Genomic DNA, 23,481 nt, shown 5'->3' on the forward strand with positions numbered 1-23,481 from the left:
GGCAAACCATGATCAAAACATAGAGTCTAGATTTAGGCTTGCTCAAATTATTTTATTTGTAAAATTGGAATCGAGTGATTGCAGAATTTATTGGACTAAATCTGTAAGGCTCGATCGATCGAAAATTAGACTCGATCGATTGAACCACGTGCATATTTATTTTTCTGTAGAATTCCAATTTAGTCCAAACTCTACTTAAACGTATTGGATTTCAAGTAAAACACTCCTATATATAAAGGAAACCCTAAAACGTTTTTATAAGTTTTTTAGAGAGTTTAGAGTGCCTCTTGTGCCTCTTTTGTATTTAGGGTTTTGTACCTAAAAGCTCTCTAAAGGTTACTCTTTATGCTGTGTGTGTGAATCTTTTGTGAGATCTAGAGGTGGTTACCTTCACACATACTTAGGGTTTCCAAGATTTAAGATTATGTTAGGAACTTGGTGATCATTCAGTTGTAGATTCAATATTTTAAAGATACACAAGCGAGAGTGCTTGTACTTGCTGGGAATCCAAGAAAGAAGTAGTCTGTAGACTCGGAGCTGTCACGTGGTCGTGGTAGTAAGTTTCTTACTTAAGGTAGCAATAGGATGTTAATGGTCTAAGTCGTTATTGTGTAAACTTTAATTCTTTCATAGTGGATTCGATTTACCTTGAAAATAACTAGGTTAACTCCTCCTTAGGTTTTTTACCGATTTGGTTTTCTTGGGTCATCATATCTTTGTGTTCTTTATTTTCTGCATTTTACATTGATATGATTTATCTGTGTTAACCTATAACTGATAATTTGACTAAGTAATCACTTGACTAATTAACTAGGTTAATCTTGTTGTGTTTTAAGGGGTCTAAAAACAAACAAGTGGTATCAGAGCGGGTTGCTCTCTTATTGTAGATCTTTTGATCTAAGAGCTGATCCTTGACCCCTGTTGTCATGGATAATTTTAAGTGTTTTACTATTTTTTATTATGATGATTTGAATAAAAAGGATACTATTGTTTCTGCTGATTTTATTGATACTTGTGAAACTCTTCATAAGGAATTATTGAAATCTATGAAAATTTCTAAGAAATTCAAGGAAGAGTTAAAATTGGCTAATCTTGAAAAAGAGAAATTGGTTGTTAGATTAGATGAGTCTAATAAAAAGAACGAATTTTTGAGAAATCAAATTTCCTTTTAAGATGAAAAGATGAAAAGCTTGGAACAAGAGTTAGTTGAATCTAAAGCTAAAATTGAAAATTTAACTAATACCAAGCCTGCTGTTGATAACAGAAGTGTTTGTGTTTCTCTTAAGCCTAAAATTGAGAAAGTTTATATCTCTCATTCCAAGAGAAATAATAAAGAAAATACTTATTTTGCTAGGTTAGACATAAGCAAAAGTTCTGATGTAGACGCTGAAGTTTCTAAATCTATGTCTAAACCTATTGTTAGAGAGCATAATAAATATATTTTTATGCCTACTTGTCACCTTTGTGGTGTTGTTGGTTATATTAGACCAAATTGTTCTTTGTTAAGGCAAAAACTAAAATCTGAAACTAGATTTGTTGTTAGGAATACTGATGTTCCTAAATTTGTTCCTGTTTGTCACTTTTGTGGTGTCTCCGGTCACATTCATCCTAATTGTCATAAATTGAAATTTAAGCATTATGTATTTCAATCTAGGATATGTGATGATATTTTTCCTGCCATAAGTCTAAATAAATTGTCTCATATGTTTTTGAAAAATTTAAGCTTGTTGGCTTATGAAAGGAAATTGCAAGATTTTAGTCTTTCTCAGAAGATAGGTGTAATCCCTCAAATACACTCTGCTTTTCATGGATTTTTACCTACAAAGCCGAAGACTCATGCTATATGGGTGAGAAAAGATTCTCTAAGGTGAATGTTGCTGACTTGTCCCTGATTTAATTTTTTCAATTATTTGTGGACATGTTTTGTTTCTGTTTTTGGTTGTTTTTTTTTAGGTTGCTTTTTATTTAAAAAAAAAAAAATCCAAAAACATTGAAAATTTTCAAAAAGACAAAAATATTTTATTTTATGTCTAGTTTTATTTTTCTTGAGGATTACATGAATTATTATATCTCTCTCTTGATTTAGAATATGCTTGACATTGTGGAAAAACTTGAATAGTATGTGTTATATACATGCTAAGTTATTTTTAATTTTGTGTGAGTATGTACTAGTTTATACATGTACTCAAGGATTAATTAAGAAATTGATATTTCTAATTTGTGTACCCTCTATAGCTTAGTTAAGCACTGTTATGCATTACATTTGCATTTTTAATCTTTTAGCATAATATGTGCTTTTGGTTTTGGTCATAAATTTTTTTTTGAAACCAAAAAGATTTTTATTTCTTTTGTATTACACATCTTGGATTTGTAATCAAGGTTGACCATATTATCTTCATAACATGTTTATGTATCTTGTTTAACTTGGATGAACTTATTTCTTACACTTTACTAGTTTGAGCTTTGTAGTGCATGTTGTGTGGAAGATGTTTATAGTTTTTAATTACATGATCTTGATCTTGAAGTCACATGCCTTTGATTGTCGGACTTGAATTTATTGAGAAAGACATAAATAACCATTTTGCCACTGTTTACTAGCCAATTGCGAACACCTTAGTGCATATCGTAAGATTTTATGCTCAATAAAGTGTAGCACATGCATAAAAAGAACATAAGGTGTAGTCTCGGTTTAAATGCTAAAATTGGTGTATACATTATTAAGCTATAATAACTTTAAATCAAATAAAATTTGTGTGTACATTATTCTGGCTATCTTTAATAAGTTTCTGATAAAATAAAATTGGTGTGTACAATATGAGGTAAATCAAGAAACTTACATGATTGCAAGCTTGTTTTCTAGGAGATGTGAGAGTTATATGATGTAACTCTTTAAGTGTTAATTTCTTTCAAATTCTATGTGATGAATTTTGTAGAAATTGTGCTTGATTTCTATTCACATATTACATCACATGTATCTCAAGTTTTTACTAGTTGTACACATTACACAAGTTACTATTTGCTAAACTTGGTACATTATATTATGTGTGATCTTGTTTTGGCCATTCAAGATTAAAAGTTCATTGATCTTAATGCAAAATGTGTTTAAAGTTTGAGATTTATGAACAAATTGATTGAAAATCTTGATTTTGGAAGTTCTGGGTTAAATTCAAAGGTTTTTTGAAAAACTTTTCATCTCATACTCATGCATTTTCTTCATAAAATATTGTGTTTTAAGGAGTTTCTACATTAAAATGCTCTGTTTTTTCAAAAATTTGATTTTTTTTTTTTCAGATTTTCGATCGATCGAACTTGTTGCTCGACCGGTCGAAATTGCGATAAAAATTTTGGTTTGAATCTGCCTAGCTCGATTTGTATTCAATCAATGCTTGATCGATCAAAACTGAAAATTTTTTAGTTTCTAAGTTTTTGACCAAATTTTTTTATGCATCATTTGTGTTTAGGATTTACATGTATTACATTGTTTTTCTGTATCCATCTTGCAGTTTTGCAGTCAAATTTCTCATTGTTTTCACACATAACATGCATGCACTTTACTAAATTGGGTACTCAACTTGATCTAAAAATTAATTGATTAATTTTTAAGTTATGTACTTTTAGTATATGCTATTTTTATGTGTGAATTGTATAAAATATTTATCTTAAGAGATATGATGGATAATCAATGTGCTAATATTTTCTCTACTCATGCAACTATTTATGAGTCACATAGTGTCAAGTTTGCATTTATTGAAAGAGAGAATTTTTTTTTTTTTTTTTTATGTGTATCCTCAACTTATCAACTTAATTTTTTTAAGTTTGGTTTGTGTCTTATTATTTTCCCACCTCCTAAATTTTCCCTAAAACTGTTTTTTCCAAAACTTATTTTGTTTTTTTTTTTTTTTTTTTTATAGGGGGAGAAGCTTGTTTTTTAACCTTTGCTCTTCATAAGGGGAGTTGTCTCTATTTTCTATAGGATTGAATAGTTTTGTGTTCCCTTAATTCTCCATTTTCTCTTAACTTTTGTTGCGTATGTTTTTAAAATTGGGCAACAATGAGTTGTCTTTGCCAATATGTGACAAAAAGGGGGAGATTTACATGAAATGTGGAAATCTTGTTTGTTTTGTTTAGGGGGAGTTGAAATTGTTTTTGAAAGAGGGAGAAAATAAATTTTTTTGATGTATCTAACTTAAGGGGAGAGTTAGTTTGTTTATTTTGTTTTAATTGTATTTTCCACACATGCGTTTATGTGTTTGTTGAGTATTTCAAGAATATACAGGTTAATTCAGTTGTGGCTGCTGTCTACACTTGCAACTAACAGATAGTAGTTAGGTTGAATTGTATTTGGGTTGTTTGTAACTTTGAGCATTTCATGTTTATGATGTGTTTTGTCATGGATTGTCAAATGGGGAGTTTGTTAGGTTTTAAGACTTTATGATCTAATGTATTAGGACTTTAATTTGTATTGTGTTGGCAAACCATGATCACAACATAGAGTCTAGGTTTAGGCTTGCTCAAAGTATGTTTATTTGTAAAATTAGAATCGAGTGATTGCAGAATTTATTGGACTAAATCTAAATTAGACTCGATCGATCGAACCACATGCAGATTTATTTTTCTGCAGAATTCTAATTCAGCCCAAATTCTACTTAAACGTTTTGGGGTTTCAAGTAAAACACTCCTATATATAAAGGAAATCCTAAAACGTTTTTATAAGTTTTTTAGAGAGTTTAGAGTGCCTCTTTTGTATTTTGGGTTTTGTACCTAAAAACTCTCTAAAGGTTGCTCTTTATGCTCTGTGTGTGAATCTTTTGTGAAATCTATAGGTGGTTACCTTCACACATACTTAGTGTTTCCAAGATTCAAGATTATGTCAAGAACTTGGTGATCATTCAGTTGCAGATTCAAGAGATTAAAGATACACAAGCGGGAGTGCTTGTACTTGCTGGGAATCCAAGAAAGAAGTAATTCGTGGACTCAGAGTTGTCACGTGGTCATGGTAGTAAGTTTCCTACTCGATGTAGTAATAGGATGTTAGTGGTTTATGTCACTATTGTATAAATTTCAATTCTTTTATAGTGGATTCGGTTTACTTTGAGGATAACTAGGTTAAATCCTCCCCAGGTTTTTTACCGGTTTCGTTTTCCTGGGTCATCATATCTTTGTGTTCTTTATTTTCTGCACTTTACATTGATATGATTTATCTGTATTAACCTAGAACTAATAATTTGACTAAGTAATCACTTGCTAATTAACTAGGTTAATCTGGTTGTATTTTAAGGGGTCTAAAAACAAACAAATGTGAAAAACTTTATAAATTGTCACGTAGTGAATTGGAGGAGATTCTTCCAAGTTGGCTTGGAGGGAAACATTGTCCTTGATTAAATTTATCATTCTTATCCTTTTTTTGTTGCCACTTCTTGTTAAATTCTATGATAAAATTTTCATGTTAATACAAGATATGGTGTAATAAGATAGATGCTTAACTTTTTTTTTTTTAATTATTGTTTATACACTTCTAAGTTAGATTACGAGTACTTTAAAATGCGAATGGTGAAAACAATCTAACCATAGATTACTTCGCTTCGACTTTCGTCTTAGCAACAGTACAAATAAATTTGGCCAAAAGAAATAAGATTGCCTTCCAAAATAGCCTCTTTATTTATTTATTTATTTATTTATTTTCTGAATTCTTCCTAAATTCACTTGTTGTAACGTTTGCTCCACTCCAGATATGCCATTAGCTTCTTCCAAATAAAATTGTATAAAAAATGCAAATTGATGGTTGCCACCCACATTTGGTAATTTAACAACTCCATACGTTGACATTTAAAAGGGAGTTTGCTAGGATTGGCTTTCGCTCAAACGAATATAAAGAAAGAAAAGTAGCCCAACCTTTCTTATCGCCAAAATAGAAAGTTTGGTAAACGTGTCAAACTTGATTCTATTTTATCAAGGAAAGTAACTGAGAACAAAATTGAGAGGGTTTGATTTAAGGAATACAGGAATCTGAGGTTTTTTTTTTTTTTTTTAGTTTTTGGGTAGGTGCAGCCGGTACGGGCCCAGATCCGACCCGACCAGTGTTGAGTCGGGGCGGGGAAGGAGCGATGGGTGCGAGTGTTGAGAGCGAAGCCGCCGCGCTCGAGGACGGGGTTGCCGGAGTCGGGCTGGATGGCTGGCCAGACGGTGAAGGGGCAGTTGTTAACGAGGGTTAGAACGAGGCCTGGGTTCTTGGCTTTGGTGAGGGTGCACAGGATAAGAAATGTGGCAGTGAGAAAGAAAAAGGAACTGGAAGCCATTTTCAGAAGCTGTGTGTGTGTGTGTAGAGTGATGGATAGAGTGAAGGGTTTGGTTGGGTTTTATAGGAGCTTGGTATGTAATGCAAACTGGTGTAGTGCTAGCGGGAAGTAGTACTGAGTTGAAGACTGGAAAGACCAGATTACCCTTATTCGTATATGAAACGTTGGCTTTTTTTTATGGTTTTTGAATTCGTGTACTATTGTCTCTTTGTGGTACTATGTACAACGCCGGTCAGAAACTACGACGTTGGTCAGAAACAACGGACAGAGAGAAGTAAACTTTTTATTATTATTATTATTATTATTATTATTTTTAAAAGGATTTTTTAATATTTTATTTTTACTTGTCAAAGTTATAGGTGATTCTTTTGACTACTAAAGTTAGACGTCAGTTTCGTTTTAAACAAGTGAACAAGCAAACGTGGGATACCAAGGACTAAAACGTCTTTTGGCCTCCCAATAACAGTGAAGTTGTGAATAAAGGCTAAATTCTATGGGAAATGTTAACAGTATTAGTAAACTAGTTCTGCTTGCTGGCACAGTGTTTTACTCTGTTTTTTTAGTTTGAAATTTGAGGATTGAGATCAGCCGGAGTATTTAGGGAATTGCACTTGATGCAATTTTTATTTTTATAGAATGTTAAAATTGATAGTTGTAAAAAGTAATTTTTAATCTTAATTATTAATTATAAAAAATTATTAGCTCGCATCTTTGATATAGTGGTTACTTCATAAATATAAATGCTTGTGAGATGTAAGGGGTAAGAGTTGAGATTCAAATTTTAGAAAGAAGTTTCACACGTATACACTTAGATTACTTAGATTACACTATAGTAAAAATTTTATTTTGTATAAAAAAATATTAATTATAAAAAAAATTAAAAAGAATTAAAGTAAAGGAAAAGGTAAAACTTAAAAATATAAAACGTAAAATTTTTTTGTGACACATCTTAGGCTAAATCTTAGATATTGAACCGGATCCTAATCCGAAATTTGAATAATTTCTTTTGAAGTTTGTACTCATGAATCCTGACAGATACTTGTCCATTACGTGTCATTGTCCACCGTAGCTTTTATCCTTACCTCTAGAAACTACAGTTGCTACTTAATACTCTTTTTTTTTTTTTTTTGGAGAGAATACTTGCTGCTNCCTTCAAATTTCTTTCCTTAAATCAAGACCGTATCAATCTTTTGAATTTTGATAAAATAGCATTGATGCATATTAGTTAAATTACATTTGAAGGGGAAATCTTTCTTGCATGCTTACTTGTACTGTTTGATCACATTCATTAGACATTTGCTTAAATGGTTGTTCAATCCTAATCATATATGAATGTTTCAATAAGCTTTCTCCGTTTGAACATAAATGGGGTTTTAACGTTGAGGGCTACTTTTTGATCTTTGACGAAGATATATATATATATATATATTCTCAAATTCCTAATTAGTTTTGGTTTGGGTTTTTTGGCGTAAAAGACAAGAAATTTACTTAGTGTGAAAGACAAAGATTCTCTTTGTCATAGAAAGAAAATATTTCTTATTGAAAAAGTAATGGTATTTTGTCCATCAAGGAATAAAATTGAAGTCTTATAAATAGGCATGGTTGCAAAGGGTTTGATGACTTATACCCAAAATTTTCTCTTAGGCGAGGAAAGGGTGAAAGGTTCTTAGAAGAACATGAGCGAGTTTTTTTGAAGAGCTATTTGATGGCTTTTGCCCAAGGTTCCTAGAAGAGGTGAAAAGCTCCTAGAAGTAGATAGTAGATTATTTTGGGTTGAAAGATTACCCATAGTTGTGTGTTAAGAGTTGTTTGTTTTGTGAGTGTGAGTTATTGAGTATATTAGGCTTTTATGTTGGTGAGATTTATGAGTATTGTATGTGTGAGTTGTGAGTGTTGATTAATGTCCTTGGCCGAACCATATTAAATATTGTTATATTTTGTATATGTTTATTGATGTGAGAGTTTCTACTCTTGCACAACAATATAATATATATATATATATATATATAAAATATTAGGCCCAACAAGTATTAGCGTATTTATTTTTGTTTCATAAGTTAGTGGGCTCTTGGCCCGCAATTAATTCATTACATGGGTTAGGCATTTGGCCCATATTTTCTTTGCTATATGGGCTGGACTTCAAGGCCCATAAATAGAAGTATGCTCTCACCACCAAGTACGTGCTCTTGGAAACAGACAATCAACCCTTACAAAGTTCATACGTTACATTATCCAGTCCAGAAAAACTGATCATGCGGACAAGCACTCATAGCTATTGAGACCCGTTCAGCTGCTATTACAATGAGAAATGCTATGTCTACAACATTTTTACAACAATTTTACAACTAATCCTAAGTGGCAGGTTGTTACTGGTTATTATTGTTGGGGCAAAAAAGTAATCTTACTATTAGTTTCAAATTTGAACCAATAATATCTAACCACCTATGATTTGTTGTAAAAATATTGTAAAATTGTTGTAGACTCTCTATTACAATATTTTAAATTGAAGTACCATTTTATATGTCTGAAGTGTGAACTTTACTACGTGAGACTAAAAGAGAGCAATTTTTGCTCATTAGCCACTGGCTAAGCACTATGTTGTTGTATTTACATTAAGGGAAGAGAGAGAGAGAGAGAGAGGAGAAGCAACCAATAATTACACAAATACACATTATACATGCATTAGACAAACCCCAAAAGATTACATCCCCACTCCAATCCTAAAAGAAAGAGGCTTTGCAGTTTGCACCATATAAGCCCATTACATAAGACACAGAGAAATGTAAATAACAACCCAAAAGTATATTTATTTATGGATTTTGCTAATGTGTGCCTAAGGGCACACAATAATTTTCATTTTTAGAAAAGAATTTCATAAGAATTGAAAAAGTATATAACTTTTTCAATTTCTAAAAAAATATTTCTAAAAATGAATTGCCGGCACACATTAACGGATGTTTTATTTATTTATTTTTATTTTTTTTACTTTCCCATTATAAGAATTAAACCGACTGAAATTAAGATGGGGCATGCATGCATATCTCGTAGTCTCTCTTCTGTTTAGTGGCAGAAAATGACTTTGAGCTCACGTGGAGAGGAGCACTTATGCATGAGAGACGGACTGTCATGTGCATAAGTAAACGTGGCAGGACAAGCATGCTTAAAGAACTGAGAGTAGGTCGAAGACCTACACGTCCGTGGGCTATTATAGTAGTTCCTACAACACAGTTCATCGGTACCAAACGCTTGACACCCACTCTTACAAGCAACAACTGGACCGTGACCCGGCGGCGACCGGAGCTGGAGTTTGTCAGGACAGGTGGCGAGCAGATTGACACGGCAGCCAACCACAGGGCATTGGCCTTTACCCTGATGTGGGGTCACAGTTATGGGGACGTTAAAGCCGTCAACGAGGCTAACAGCGTAGGAGGAGAGGTCAGTGTGGCCATTGTGGAGACTGAACTGAGCTAAAGTGGCTGGGGTGGCGCCGCCCAAGCCGTTGCACTCGAGACGGTTGCCGCAGCCACCGGTAGCGCAGGAGAAGCGGTTTTTGGCGTAGGTGCAGCCGGTACGGGCCCAGATCCGACCCGACCAGTGTTGAGTCGGGGCGGGGAAGGAGCGATGGGTGCGAGTGTTGAGAGCGAAGCCGCCGCGCTCGAGGACGGGGTTGCCGGAGTCGGGCTGGATGGCTGGCCAGACGGTGAAGGGGCAGTTGTTAATTTTTTGGAGAGAATACTTGCTGCTAGTTACGCCTAATTAATCCGAGATGAACAGATCTGGCCCCGTGGGTTCATAGGGTTATAATTTTTAAAACATAACCTCATGGGGGCATTTTCAACATAAACAAGCATTTATAAACGGAAGGCTAAGAAAGCAGACGATCTCTGCAGGGTCGTCAGCTTTAAGTCGATAAAGGGTCCTTGATAAATCGACGGCACTTGCAAAACTGACAACCTCGAGGTCGACGGATACATCTCGGATAAACAGGAAGAAATGAAGCGACGATGGACCATAAGACTGACAAAATGGAGAGGCTGACAGGTCTAGGTGGCCATGCGTGGTCCCCACGAGTGCTCGTATATGGAAATATTTTGCGCATCACGTACCAAGACCTTATCACGCTCATGTGTTTTTTATCATATGGAAAGACACCCTAGAATCATGGAAATCCTAACATCAAATACCCTTTACAAAGGAAGATCCCTACATTTAAGGGATTTCGGTATGCAAGAAATTCCTTGCCCTCTTGCTATAGAGTTCTTTGAGATTTCTCATTCACTAACTTGACATTTGGAGAGTTTTTGGGCGGGATCACATCGGTGCCTTCTGTTTCGTCCATTTTTTCTTATTCCATAGGTACCCATTGAAGTGCTTTGGAACCAACAACTCACTGACGATTTTAGCGTATCATCATAACCAATGATCAAACCAACCAAATGAGAAAAATGAAAGGTAAAACTTCTTATATGATGTAGCCCAAATTCTTTAATTAAATTCAACCATAAAATTATATTAACTCAACTCAAAAGGAAGTTCGTTTAAACTTATTTATCTGGTAAATAAGTTAAGGTAAAATTCAATTTTCAGTTAAAGTTTTAAAGTTAAGTCCAAAATATAATAATTTATTTGTATAAGCTTGATTTTTGTATTTAATATTATAATGACTAGACCGCAAGTATTGGTGGTTGAAATGGCATTTTTGGTCATTGGACCACTGGCATCAAGTCATCGACTACTTTGGTGGTGAATTTCGGTGGTTTGCTTGAAAAATTTTGCTTGTCATAAACACTTGAAAATATTTACTGCAAATTTTTTATATGTAAATTTTTTACTTCAAGAAAAATGGATCGTTAGTCAATATATCTTAGATGCAATACATTGGATTTCTTAATTGAATTCAAACACATGATTATTTTGAATTTAATTACCTTGGTAAAAGATAACCTGATTTATATTTTATTGATCAATTTTACTCAATGTTGAAATCAATTAGAAAACTGAAGCTTTACTATTAATTTTAAATATCATTATTATATTGTTTTGGTTTGTTGGAGTGTCTAACGGCGCAATTTAATTGGACAGCCACTAACGAAAAGCCTACATTGAAGTAGGATCAAATTCAAAATTAGATTGAATTAACATTATGAATTTTTAATAATATTATTAGAGCACTAGCATTTGGGGGTGAATTAAAGTATTTTACCTTATACTTTGTAGCGTTGTGTTTTTAGGGTGTTTTGTCTTTTGTTTTAAGCTTCATTTCTCATTTATCTTATACCCCTTATGCATCATTATCCTTGTTCATATCTTCTTTCTTTCCCTCTTTCTTCTCTGCCCCTTTGTCTATACGTGTCAAAAAGGGGGAGAGTATACTAGAGAGTATAGTCATTTCTATATGAATCTTGGGCACATTTATAGGGGGAGAAATTTCATAGGAGAGATGCATATACCAAAGGGGAGAAGACATCCTTTTATCAAGAAAACCATGTTTTGTTTTGTTTTACTCTTTATTTGTTTTCTAGTTTATGTTTAAGGTGCTTTGAGTTATGTTTAGTATCTATACTTTGTTGTTCTCATCGCATTGTGTTTATGCGTTGGACATGTAAACATTCCTTTTGCCTTGTACTTTATTGATTGCATGTTTGGATGATCATTTGTTGCTAAGTGATCATTGTAGTCATTTTCATATGACTGTTTGGTGTTTGATCAAGTTGCTCATATGTTTCACATCATTTTTACTTGATCGTAATTTACTTATTACATTTTACTTGTCCTTTTATTACTTGCTTTACCTTGAGGGTCTAATATGTTTTGTGCAAATGTTTCAAGTTATAGATATATATGTTCTAAGTTAGTCACATGTTTTAGATTTAGGTGTGAGTGACTTTTGCCATTGTTCACAAACCCATGTTTAAGTTTAGAGTTTGTTATAGGGTGTTTTTGTCATGGAATAACTAAAAGGGAAGATTGTTAAGTCATGGTTTTTTATATAACATTTATGTTGGCTTTATTTCATGACAAAAAGTATTGTAATTGCATTAATTTATTTCCTTGTATTTTGTGGGATTTATTTGTAATGAGTTTAGTATTAAGTTGGTGAAGATTGCTCAAGACAGTGAAGTTCGCAATTTGCTCGCGATTGACTCGTGAGTGGACGACCTATGAAAGGTCACATTAGAATCACATACTGGAAGCTAAAGAGTTAAGTGCCAGATTGTATTTTGCGAGTCATTTCTAGGGATGGCAATTGTTACCCGACTTGCGGGTACCCAGCCCAACCTTACCCGACCTGATAAACAGCATGGTCGGGTCTGGATTTTTAAAATAAAACCAGAAACAGGTTTAGGTCGGGTCTGGGTTTTTCCAATACTCGACTCGAACCCGAACCCGACCCGTTTAGTTTAGCTAAAATTACCAAAAAAACTAACTAACTAACTAACTAACTATATATATATATATATTACCTTATATCTAACCTTAACACTCACTCTCATTCTAACCCTCACTCTGATTCAGCAACCGCCCCTCTCACACGTGAGCCATACTCAGTTTCCAGTTTCCACTCTCATTCTTAAGTCTCAACTCAAGCGATCACGCCCCACACAAGCCCTCCCTCAAGCAATTAAGCACCACGCAACCGACAACTCACCCAAGCCACCATAGTGAAAACCAAGCCCAGAAAACATGATCCAAGAAAATCCTCGTTGACAAGTCAAAACTCTCAACAACCATGAAAATCTCCACAACCATTGTGAACCACCCCTCACCCGTTACAGACCCACAATCAGTTGGGTTTGGGTGGTTTTTTTTTTTTTGGGTGGGATTTTTAGATTTGCTAATTTTATTTATGGGTTTGCAAAATTTCTGGGATTTGTTGGATTTTTTGTGCAGATTAGTTTGTTAGATCCTGACATCCGTTTGGATGGTAAGAAAATTGCCAAGAAAATTCTGTGATTATTTTTATTTATTTTTGGGTTCGTTACATGTATGTTTTGTGATGATTTGTGATTTTGGGTTTGAACTGGTTTCTTTGTTCGTGATTTTGGGCTAAGGCGGATTTGGGAGCAACAAAAAAAACCCGTTTATTAAATGGGTTGGGTTTGGGTAACAGGTATGGACCCGTGGGTCGGGTTTAGGTATAAAGAAACCCGCCCCGAACCCACCCTGTTGCCATTCCTAGTCACTTCGCGACTTGGCTAACCCGCAAGTGACCTGTGAAACTCTCTGCCAGGATGATTTTAAGTGTGACTTTTATATCTTTCCCTCATACTGTCAATACCCTTATTACCCACAAAATTGTAATGAGCCTATTTAAAAGAAAACCCTAGAAATGTTTCTATAACACACCCACCTTATTAGAGAGAGCTACACATCCTCAAGAGAGAAATCCTCGAAGTCTCTTCTCCTCCCCTTTCCCATTGTTATACTGTGAGAGGAGATTTGTACCTAAATATAACCCACACCTATTCAGAGTGTAGAGAATGTTTTGGAGCTTGGGAAGCATCAGGTATTTGCCAAAATAAGCCGGTGACGCTTGGTGAATGCAATTGAGCGGTATTGTGTTATCTGAATAACTAGTGAAGACAAGATTCCGAGGGTCTTTAAGTACCCAGGGTGTGATGAGATTCATCATAATTCGGAATTTTTTCTAAAGGTTAATGATTTACATTCATCATAATTCGGAATTTTTACATTTTTCAATTACAAAAATACCCAGGGTGTGATGAGATTTAGGCATTTATAGGTGAAATAATTTTATTTCGCATAATTCTCATCACACCCTAGTTATTTTTGTGATTTGAAAATGTAGAAATTCCAAATTATAATAAATGTAAATCACTAGCCTTCAGAAAAAAGAAAAAAAAAAAAAGAAGGGTCTTTAAGTACGCTCGTGATAAGTAATAATAATCCCAACCATACAAAACTTAAGGATAGCACTGTAAAAATACCTAGAGATGTGATAAAAAAATTATTTCACCCACAAACGCATAATATTCATCATATGTATTTTATGAGTACAAAATGTAGTAATCTCTTAAAAAAATAGAAAGCCTCTAAGAAGCGCTTGATAATTACGGAATACTAGCATTTGAGCACGCACTCATGTGCGTGCTCAGTAGTTTTTTTTTTTTTTTTTTTTTTTTTGTAAATATTAATAATTTACATCTATTATAATTTAGAATTACTACATTTTTTAATCACAAAAATACATAGGGGTATGATAAGAAAATTATTTCAACCACAAACGCATAACACTCATCATACCCCTAGGTATTTTTTGTGATTGGAAAAATGTAGTAATCCAAATTATAATGGATGTAAATTAATACATATTAAAAAATATCTATTTTTTTTTTATTTTTACTCTTGAAATAAAATATTATTTTCCAAAAATTTAAACTATATTACCAATTTTAATCTATTTATAACGAGCCATATGAATTTTCAAAAGAAAAAAAAAGTCATGAATAATTATGCTATACAACTCAAGACACATCATGCAAGTATGACTTGTATTGCCAACTTTGATTACTAAAAAATTCTTATGATATACTACTAAATAATATAAAATAATTAACAAAATTTATCTTAAATTGAAAAATATTAACAATATCATCTTCTTTTTTAATTCATGTAATATGTTTGTAAAATATTCAAATTTTTTTTCAATAATTTTTTAATTGGACAAAGTTTAGTTACAAATTGGTTGTAGCCTTATTCAATAAAATAAATATTACTACATATTTTGATAATCTAACCGTTGAATTGTATGTCCTTTATACTTTTAATATACATGTCAAATTTTGTGTCAATCAAATATTATTTACTATATGATCTATACGTTTATATTTTATGCATAATTTTAAATTACAAAAATTTACAATTAAACAATTAATTGATGATATAACTATTGATTTTTAATTTTCTAAATTTTTTGCAAGCATGAAGGATATAAGAAGAAGATGTATTCATTGATGAATTTGTCAAAATTCACCTCCAATTAAAATATATTGAGTAAGGTTATAATCTTAGGCTACAACCCATTTTGTAACTAAATTTTGTCATTTTTAATTAAGGTTACTAGTTCTTACAAAATTTTTATTTTTATTTAGTTAATATTAATTAATTTTGACATCATCGTGGATGAACTATAATTTGAATTTACCATTCTTGTTATCATAACTATCAATTTTTGGAAAGTATATAAAAAAAAGTGTGTGTGTGTGTTTTTTTTTTTTTTGGGGAAACTTGAAATATCTATTAGTTTTAGAATAAGTAAATTTAGTTTCCATATGGATAAAACTTGTGTGCGGTAGCTTACTGGATGCTTCTTATATGGAATGACCCTTAGTCAAGGGTTCAATCCCCCTGGGTTACTTATCTTTATTTTTTAAACAAAAATAAATCATGAAGAAACTAACCAAACGGGAAAAAGAATCTAATAGAAGCAAAATGACAATTGAATTTCGGCAATCCAATTGACGAAATTGATGTCAGTTTCTGTCTCCACTTTTTCTTAAATTTCAGCAACACGAAATACCAAAATTTTGTCAGATTTGTTAGCTTCTCTCTCTTCTTTTACTTGTATTTCGACAACACCAATATTGAAATTTGCATCTCTCCTTTTAGTTAAAAAACTTTGCATAGTACACATAAATCCAATAAACTCTAATTTTTATAATATTGAGCCAAAAGACTTGTTGTATTACATTAAGGAGAGAGAGAGAGAGAGAGAGAGAGAGAAGAAGCAAGCAATAATTACACACATACACATTACACATGCATTAGACAAACCCCAAAAGATTACATCCCCACTCCAATCCTAAAAGAAAGAGGCTTTGCAGTTTGCACCATATAACTATAAGCCCATTACATAAGTCACAGCGAAATGTCAATAACAACCCAAACTATATTTATTTATTTATATTTTTTTACTTTCCCATTTTAAGTACTAAACCGACTGAAATTAAGATGGGCATGCATGCATATCTCGTGGTCTCTCTTCTGTCTAGTGGCAGAAAATGACTTGGAGCTCACGAGGCGACGAGCACTTATGCATGAGAGACGGATTGTCATGTGCATAAGTAAACGTGGCAGGACAAGCGCGCTTAAAGAACTGAGAGTAGGTCGAAGACCTACACGTTTGTGGGCTATTATAGTAGTTCTTACAACACAGTTCATCGGTACCAAATGCTTGACACCCACTCTTACAAGCAACAACTGAACCCTGACCCGGCGGTGACCGGAGCTTGAGTTTTTCAGGACACGTGTTGAGCAGATCGGGACGGCAGCCAACCATAGGGCATTGGCCTTTACCCTCATGTGGGGTCACAGTCATGGGGATGTTAAAGCCGTCAACGAGGCTAACAGCGTAGGAGGAGAGGTCAGTGTGGCCATTGTGGAGACTGAACTGAACTAAAGTGGCCGGGGTGGCGCCGCCCTGGCCGTTGCACTCGAGGCGGTTGCTGCAGTCGCCGGTGGCGCAGGAGAAGCGGTTATTGGCGTAGTTGCAGCCAGTACGGGCCCAGATCCGACCCGACCAGTGTTGAGTCGGGGCGGGGAAGGAGCGATGGGCGCGAGCGTTGAGAGCGAAGCCGCCGCGCTCGAGGACGGGGTTGCCGGAGTCGGGCTGGATGGCTGGCCAGACGGTGAAGGGGCAGTTGTTAAGCAGGGTTAGAACGAGACCTGGGTTCCTGGCTTTGGTGAGGGTGCACAGGATAAGAAATGTGGCAGTGAGAAAGACAAAGGAACTGGAAGCCATTTTCAGAAGCTGTGTGTGAGAGTGAGAGAAAGAGCGAAGGGCTTGGTTGTGTTTTATAGGAGCTTGGTATGTTATGCAAACTGGTGTAGAACTACTACTAGTAGGATTACCCTTATTGGTATATGAGAAGTTGGGCGTTTTTTTCTTTTGGTTTTTGAGTACGTGCACTATTGTCTTTTTGTGGTACTATGTACGACGTCGGTCAGAGACTTTTTTTACGTACAACGTCGGTCAGAAACTAAACTAGGGACAGAGAAAGTAAATTTAATTTTTTTTAATTTTAAAAGAATTTTTTTTTTTTTAATTTTTAAAAGGGCAAAGTTAAAAGTTATCTCACTCCTAAGGTAAAATAACTTATTTTTAACTTTGAAATAACATTATACATATTTTTATATTTTTTTTTACTTATGCATATTTTAAAAAATTAAGAATTATATTGCTCAAACTCGGGCAGAAGATTACCAAAGTTAGATAACTCACGTCAGTTGAACAAGCAAACGTGGGGATGCCAACGACTATAACGTCTTCTGGCCTCCCAATAACAGTGAAGTTGTGGATACAGAACAGGAAGTCATTTATTTAAGACTTTACAGTATTATTAAAAGTTCATAATTGTTAATTTAATCTAATTTTGAATTTGATCCTACTTTAATTTATCATAAACTAAATAAATGCTTTTTTTTTGGTTGAGAAATAACTATATAAATGCTTAAAGTTAACTTTATTTATTCAATTCTACTTTGTAACTTTTAAAAAATATATATATATATATATATCCATCCTATAATTTTGGCCTTTATTCAGTGTAGGCTGTCCAATAAAATTTCGCCGTTAAGACACTCCAACGGACCAAAACAATATAGTTCTGATATTTTTGGATATTTAAAATTAACAGTAAAGCTTCACTTTTCTAATTGAATTTAAACACTGATCGGTAAATTGATTTAAACCATGTTATCTTTTACAAGGATAATTAAATTCAAAATAATTATGTGTTTGAATTCAATTGAGTTTATATATATAAATTATTACATTTTGGGTTTATTATATATACAAAAATTGAGTTTATACAAAAATATTAAATATTATATATACAAAAATTGAGTTTATACAAATAAATTATTACATTTTGGGCTTAACATGTTTAATAGTTTAGTTAAAAATTGAATTTTACCTTAACTTATTTACTAGATAAATGATTTTAAATGAACTTCCTTTTGAATTGAGTCTAGACTATTCATAAACCTTTCAAATTATTTACGGTACTAGTTGAAAAAATAATACTATTTTTAATACATTAGTTAATATAATTGTATAGTTGAATTTAAATTAAAGAATTTTTTTTTGAGTAAAGAAATTAAAGAATTTGTGCTACACCATATAAGAAGTTTTACCTTTCATTTTTCTCATTTGGTTGATGTGATCATTAGTTATGTTTTAAAAATTATAACCCAAGGAACCCAGGGGGCCAAATCTGTTCAGCTCGAATTAATTAGGGGCATGTGTAACTAGTTGCAAGTATTCTGTCAAAAAGAAAAAAAAAAGTATCAAATAGCAACTGTAGTTTCTGGAGATAAGGATAAAGGATTTTGCTAACGTGGACAATGACATGCAATGGACAAGTATCTGTCAGGACTCATGAGTACAAACTCCAAAAAGAAACTATTCAAATTTCAAACTAAAAATGAGTAAAAGACTGTGCCAGGAAGCAAAACAAGTCTCCTAAATAGAATTTTATATATTATTCTTATGTAGTGTTTGGTACAAGGTAATGTTTTAAGATTTTTGAGAATGTTTAAAGATTTCTATATTTGGTTGCAAATTACGCAAGGGAATCAGATGTCAGGGGAATCTAGATTCCTCCCTTAAACCCCTCTCAGTAAGAATATGGATTCCTTTTAAAACATGTGAGTATCCAGATTCTCAAACTTAAAGAAAATTATATTTTTTATAAATTAACAATTTTAACAACTTTTCTTTATCATTTAAGCAATTAAGATAAAATATAAAACAAATCATAAATATCATTTCTCTTGTCTTTATCTTTTTCCGCCAAAACTTTTCTTGTCTTTGTTGCTTGATTCTGATAGTGACTAAAATGGTAAAATACAAAAACCAAGATTTGGGTTTGTATAAAACTATTATTTAAGAAATTTAAAAAATATCAAATTTATTCTCTAATTACAAATGGTGTTGAATACTGTTTGTGTTCTTTCTCCTCGTATACCTAATTTGTAGTTTGCATGGTTACTAGTTATGTTCTTGCCTCATGATCTTTAGCATTTTCAGTTAGCTGGATGGATAGGAAATTTGATATCAAATGTATTCAAAGTTGGTATCTCAATAGTGGTTTAGAATTCAATCTTTTCAAAGAACTCCGACTCCATAGCATGTGTTGAACAGTTGGTCTTGACTGCATTGGTCTCACAGTAACCGCGTTATGGCAATTATATGCACAAAGAAATGTTTGGGTAGCAAATGCTAAATGGATAGTAAGCAGAGATAAAAAAGAAAGTAGAGGATTTGAAGGAATATGAAAACTTTCAAATAGTATAAACTATCGTTTATACTTAGAGAATAAATTGGATATTTAAAAAAAATCTTGGTAGTGTTTTGTATTAGCTAAAATCTTAAGAGTAATTTTTGCATATTATTCTTAAATTTTTTTTCTTTCTTTCTACAAAAGTAAGTCAAATAAAAATAGAGAAGTATTTTGCATCAAATCGAACTAATCGTTTTTGGCACACACAATCCCAACATTAGGAACAATAAAAGAGGAACTCTGATTCGAATCAATGGAAATAGAAGTAATTTAGTTCGATCAAGTGGATCATGAGACAACAAGTTTAGACCCCAAATTAATTATGCAGTTAGTTTATCTATTTATTACCAATTAAACCAATTACGTAATCACAAATATCAGATTTAAAGTATAAAAATAGCAAACATAAAATAAATAAATAAAGTAATAAAACAATAAAGACACATTGATTTGTTGACAAATTAAAAAAATAGTGGAGAATGACTCATAAGGAAACCCACTATAAGGGACACACCCCGACTAAGGCAATCCACCATATGAAAATGAGTTACAATCTAGTACAAGACACTTGTTAGACACATGTTTCTAGATATAGCTAACTAAATCTATTTGATAGAAGCCATTTTCTACTTACCAAAAATAAACTTCTTTTTTTAAAAAAATTTGGCATTTAGAGAATTAGAGATATGGACTCTATATTTTTATTTTTTAAAATAAAGGACAATTAGGATTTTTGTTTTTTTGAGAAAACAATTAGGATTGTTGGTTAAGACACAACAGTTAGAAATCCATATTTCATTTGTCATCTATTAAAAATAATGTTTTCTTTATTTTTTATTATTGTTATATGTTTCATATATGGACTTATATATGGTTGGGAGTATAAAATGACGTTAAACTGTTTTAAATTGGTTATATTTTAATATATTTGAGAATTTTTAGAACTATTTGATATACTCAAATAGTGTATTTTCTACCTTTTTAATAAAAATATTGATCTAAAATGTTTAAAAAATACCAATTATGATCAATATAATTTAAAATATAATTCATAGCTTACAATCAAATTGAATGAAAAAAAAAGGGGTCATATTTAGTTATGTAAAAATTTTTTTTTTTTGAGAGCATGTAAAGATTAACTTGGTGTAAGCATTTTTATTATATATGAGAAAATAAACATTTATCAAAAGAATCATGTTACATACATATTTTATGTATAAATAATATATACATAATAGGTTATTCATATTTAAAATTTATCTATATATATACACATACTAGTCTCATCACATGTGCTTCACGTGTGCGATGAAGCTTTTTTTTTTTTTTTTTAAATGTGACACGGGTCATGATTTATAAGCTTATGTTTGATGTGTAATTTTAAACTACAAAACTTGCAAGTATGAAGTTTATAAGAATAAGATGTAATCCAATGGTTGTTTTGTCAAAATTCACCTCCAATTTTATAGCCTTAGGTTACAACTAATTTTGTAACTAAACTTTATCATTTTGATATAACGTATGAATCAGTAGTTTTTGTTTTTTTGATAGAAACTGTGGGTAGATTTTTTTTTTAGTTATAAGAATGTGGGGTATTGGAAGTACAAAGGAATTTTTTAATAGGAATTATTTTATTTTATATTTTATATTGGAGTAATGGGATGTGGGTGGTTTTTCTTTTATAGGAATATTTTAATATTTTGTTGATTTACTATTTTAACTCAATGGAATAATGATAAGTTAATTAAATTAGGGGTATTTTAAACAATAAAAAGACAATAATTAACTTTCTGAATCCTCTTAATACATCATAGAATTATTCTTTTGGCTTAATACTACCGTATGTGTCTATTATACTAGAACTTCTTACTGACTTTGAGGCACCTTTTTAAAGGTTTGTAACCACAGTGACTCACTAGGATGGAAGGCTACGTGGTTTTAGACTTTGATTACTCAAATTGATAATTAAGCGTTGTTTGGTTTGTGCTGGGTTGTATTCATTTTTTATTTTCATATTCTAAACTCATATTCTCTTTCTCAAATCCTATACTCATTTTTTGTTTGGCACTAATTTTCTAGTCTAGTATTTGTTTTATCTTTTCCTTTTATCTTTTGATTAAAAATTCCACCCACAGCCACACCTACTACCCTTGTTTACCACCACCAAACCCAAATCCACCACCTACAACCTATATTAATCACCATCAACCCCAAATCCACCACCCCCACAGTCACAAATCTGAACACATAGCTACAACCACATCCATCAGTAGCCACCCATATACAAATGGGTTCAAAACCCACATTAAATCCAAATCCACCACTCACATCCACATCTACAACCAATATTCTCCACCACCACCCCCAGAGAGAGAGAGAGAGAGAGAGAGAGAGAGAGAGGAGAGAGAGAGAGAGAGGAGAGAGAGAGAGAGAGAGAGAGAGAGAGAGAGAGAGAGAGAGAATTAACATGAAATTCCCAAATTTGTGAGAAACAAAATAGAGAAAACATACGCCAAAGAAAAAATAATCACATGCACAAGACAATGTTTACGTAGTTTGGTAATTTGCCTAAGTCCACGGAGTTGCAGGGATTTTACTATTATCAGGGAAAAATTACAAATTGCGGCAGTACATTTTTTCTCTTTTTCAAAAACTACATCAAGAACCCCTAATCACTAAAATAACGGTTTCTATATTCTACGCACAGGATTCATAATAAGCTACAAAATGGGCCAAAAAATCTTTCTCGGGGGCGTTGCACTTGGACCCCCAAGAGACTTGTCCATGAGTGCTACAACTTGGGCCTATTAGCCCAAGCCTTCGCTCCATGGACTAAGTCTTAAAAAAATTTCCATTAAAAACTACGCAACATCATTTCAGGTCGGATCGTCATCCGAATGAAACACAACTAAACCCCACAAAACCCAACATATTAAAAATCCATTGGTTTTGGAGCCTGCAAACTTTGGATTTTTTTTTTCAAAAATGTCGATATATTCATTTTTAGTGAATATGAAAACAGTAAAAATGTGTATACATTTTCTATATTCAAACTCACTTTGTTGAATATTGTATTGAAATAAAAGCTAAGTACACAAATCAAAGCTAAACCATTTTTTAGTGGTAGATCCCACAAAAATAGAAAATGAAAACAAAATACACAATTTTTTTTTTTCTCTTAACCAAACAATCTCTTAAGGGCTTAGCTTTCTATACTCACGGGCTAGAGACTGCAAAGTCTATTTGGCTAGTTTGAATATTCTACCTTTGACTTACTCTCACTATTTCTAAATGTCGTTTGGCATGAGTTTATAAGCTGGACTTTTAACTTTTATGTACAGTTTTTTTTTTTTTTTTTTTTTTAATTTTAAATCTCACATTTTCTTACTTTCTTTTTAAAGTACAAGTATACTCTAGTACACTTTTAACAAAAATTTTTTTGACGAAAAGCTAGATAAGTTGTTCTAAAAAAATGTATCGATAGGGTTGTTATTGAAACAACACAATTTTTATTAGAGAAAAAGTTAACAAATGGCCTAAGGGCAATAATTTAGAAGATATTTAAAAAAAAATTTTTATGGAAAAAAATAATTAATTTTTTTTACTGCTTTTTCATACCCATGAAAGTGGTGTCAATTTTTTTTAAAAATGATTTAGTAACAATTTTAGCACATTATTATACACTAATTACATCAAATCGTTATATACATATATNAGTTTTTTTTTTTTTTGGTTAGGAAGTTTTATTTATTTAGTGTTTTTGATATGGACAAAATTTAGCTACAAAATTGGTTGTACCTTTAAGGTACAACCTTAGTTAATAAAATAAAAATTACTACATATTTTGAAAATCTAACTATTGAATTTCATGTTCTTTACTA

At 32.4% G+C, this 23,481-nt stretch overlaps 2 protein-coding genes across 2 annotated transcripts; both read right to left on the reverse strand.

Annotated features, from left to right (window-relative positions):
• Positions 1-8,934: 8,934 nt before the first annotated feature.
• On the reverse strand, positions 8,935-10,635 carry LOC136069413 (osmotin-like protein). Its single transcript, XM_065777918.1, has 2 exons — positions 10,580-10,635; positions 8,935-10,035 (listed from the first exon to the last, which is right to left on the reverse strand). The coding sequence occupies exons 1-2, from the start codon at positions 10,633-10,635 to the stop codon at positions 9,357-9,359; spliced, it is 735 nt and encodes a 244-aa protein (XP_065633990.1). The 3' UTR covers positions 8,935-9,356.
• Positions 10,636-15,954: 5,319 nt separating this feature from the next.
• LOC112019496 (osmotin-like protein) lies at positions 15,955-17,138 on the reverse strand. Its single transcript, XM_024052015.2, has one exon. It carries the CDS (start codon positions 17,056-17,058, stop codon positions 16,306-16,308), a length of 753 nt encoding a protein of 250 aa, XP_023907783.1. The 5' UTR covers positions 17,059-17,138; the 3' UTR covers positions 15,955-16,305.
• Positions 17,139-23,481: the final 6,343 nt, after the last annotated feature.

Source organism: Quercus suber, unplaced genomic scaffold, assembly GCF_002906115.3.
Source record: "Quercus suber isolate HL8 unplaced genomic scaffold, Cork oak 2.0 scaffold_168, whole genome shotgun sequence".
Classification (NCBI taxonomy): domain Eukaryota; kingdom Viridiplantae; phylum Streptophyta; class Magnoliopsida; order Fagales; family Fagaceae; genus Quercus; species Quercus suber.

Bases quoted from the DNA above. Each gene is read 5' to 3' on its own strand.
- LOC136069413 (XM_065777918.1), bottom strand. From the start codon at position 10,635: ATGGACGAAACAGAAGGCACCGATGTGATCCCGCCCAAAAACTCTCCA. The intron at 10,036-10,579 runs GTTAGTGAATGA...CGTAACTAGCAG, and splicing joins AAAAACTCTCCAAATGTCAA to CAAGTATTCTCTCCAAAAAA.
- LOC112019496 (XM_024052015.2), bottom strand. From the start codon at position 17,058: ATGGCTTCCAGTTCCTTTGTCTTTCTCACTGCCACATTTCTTATCCTG.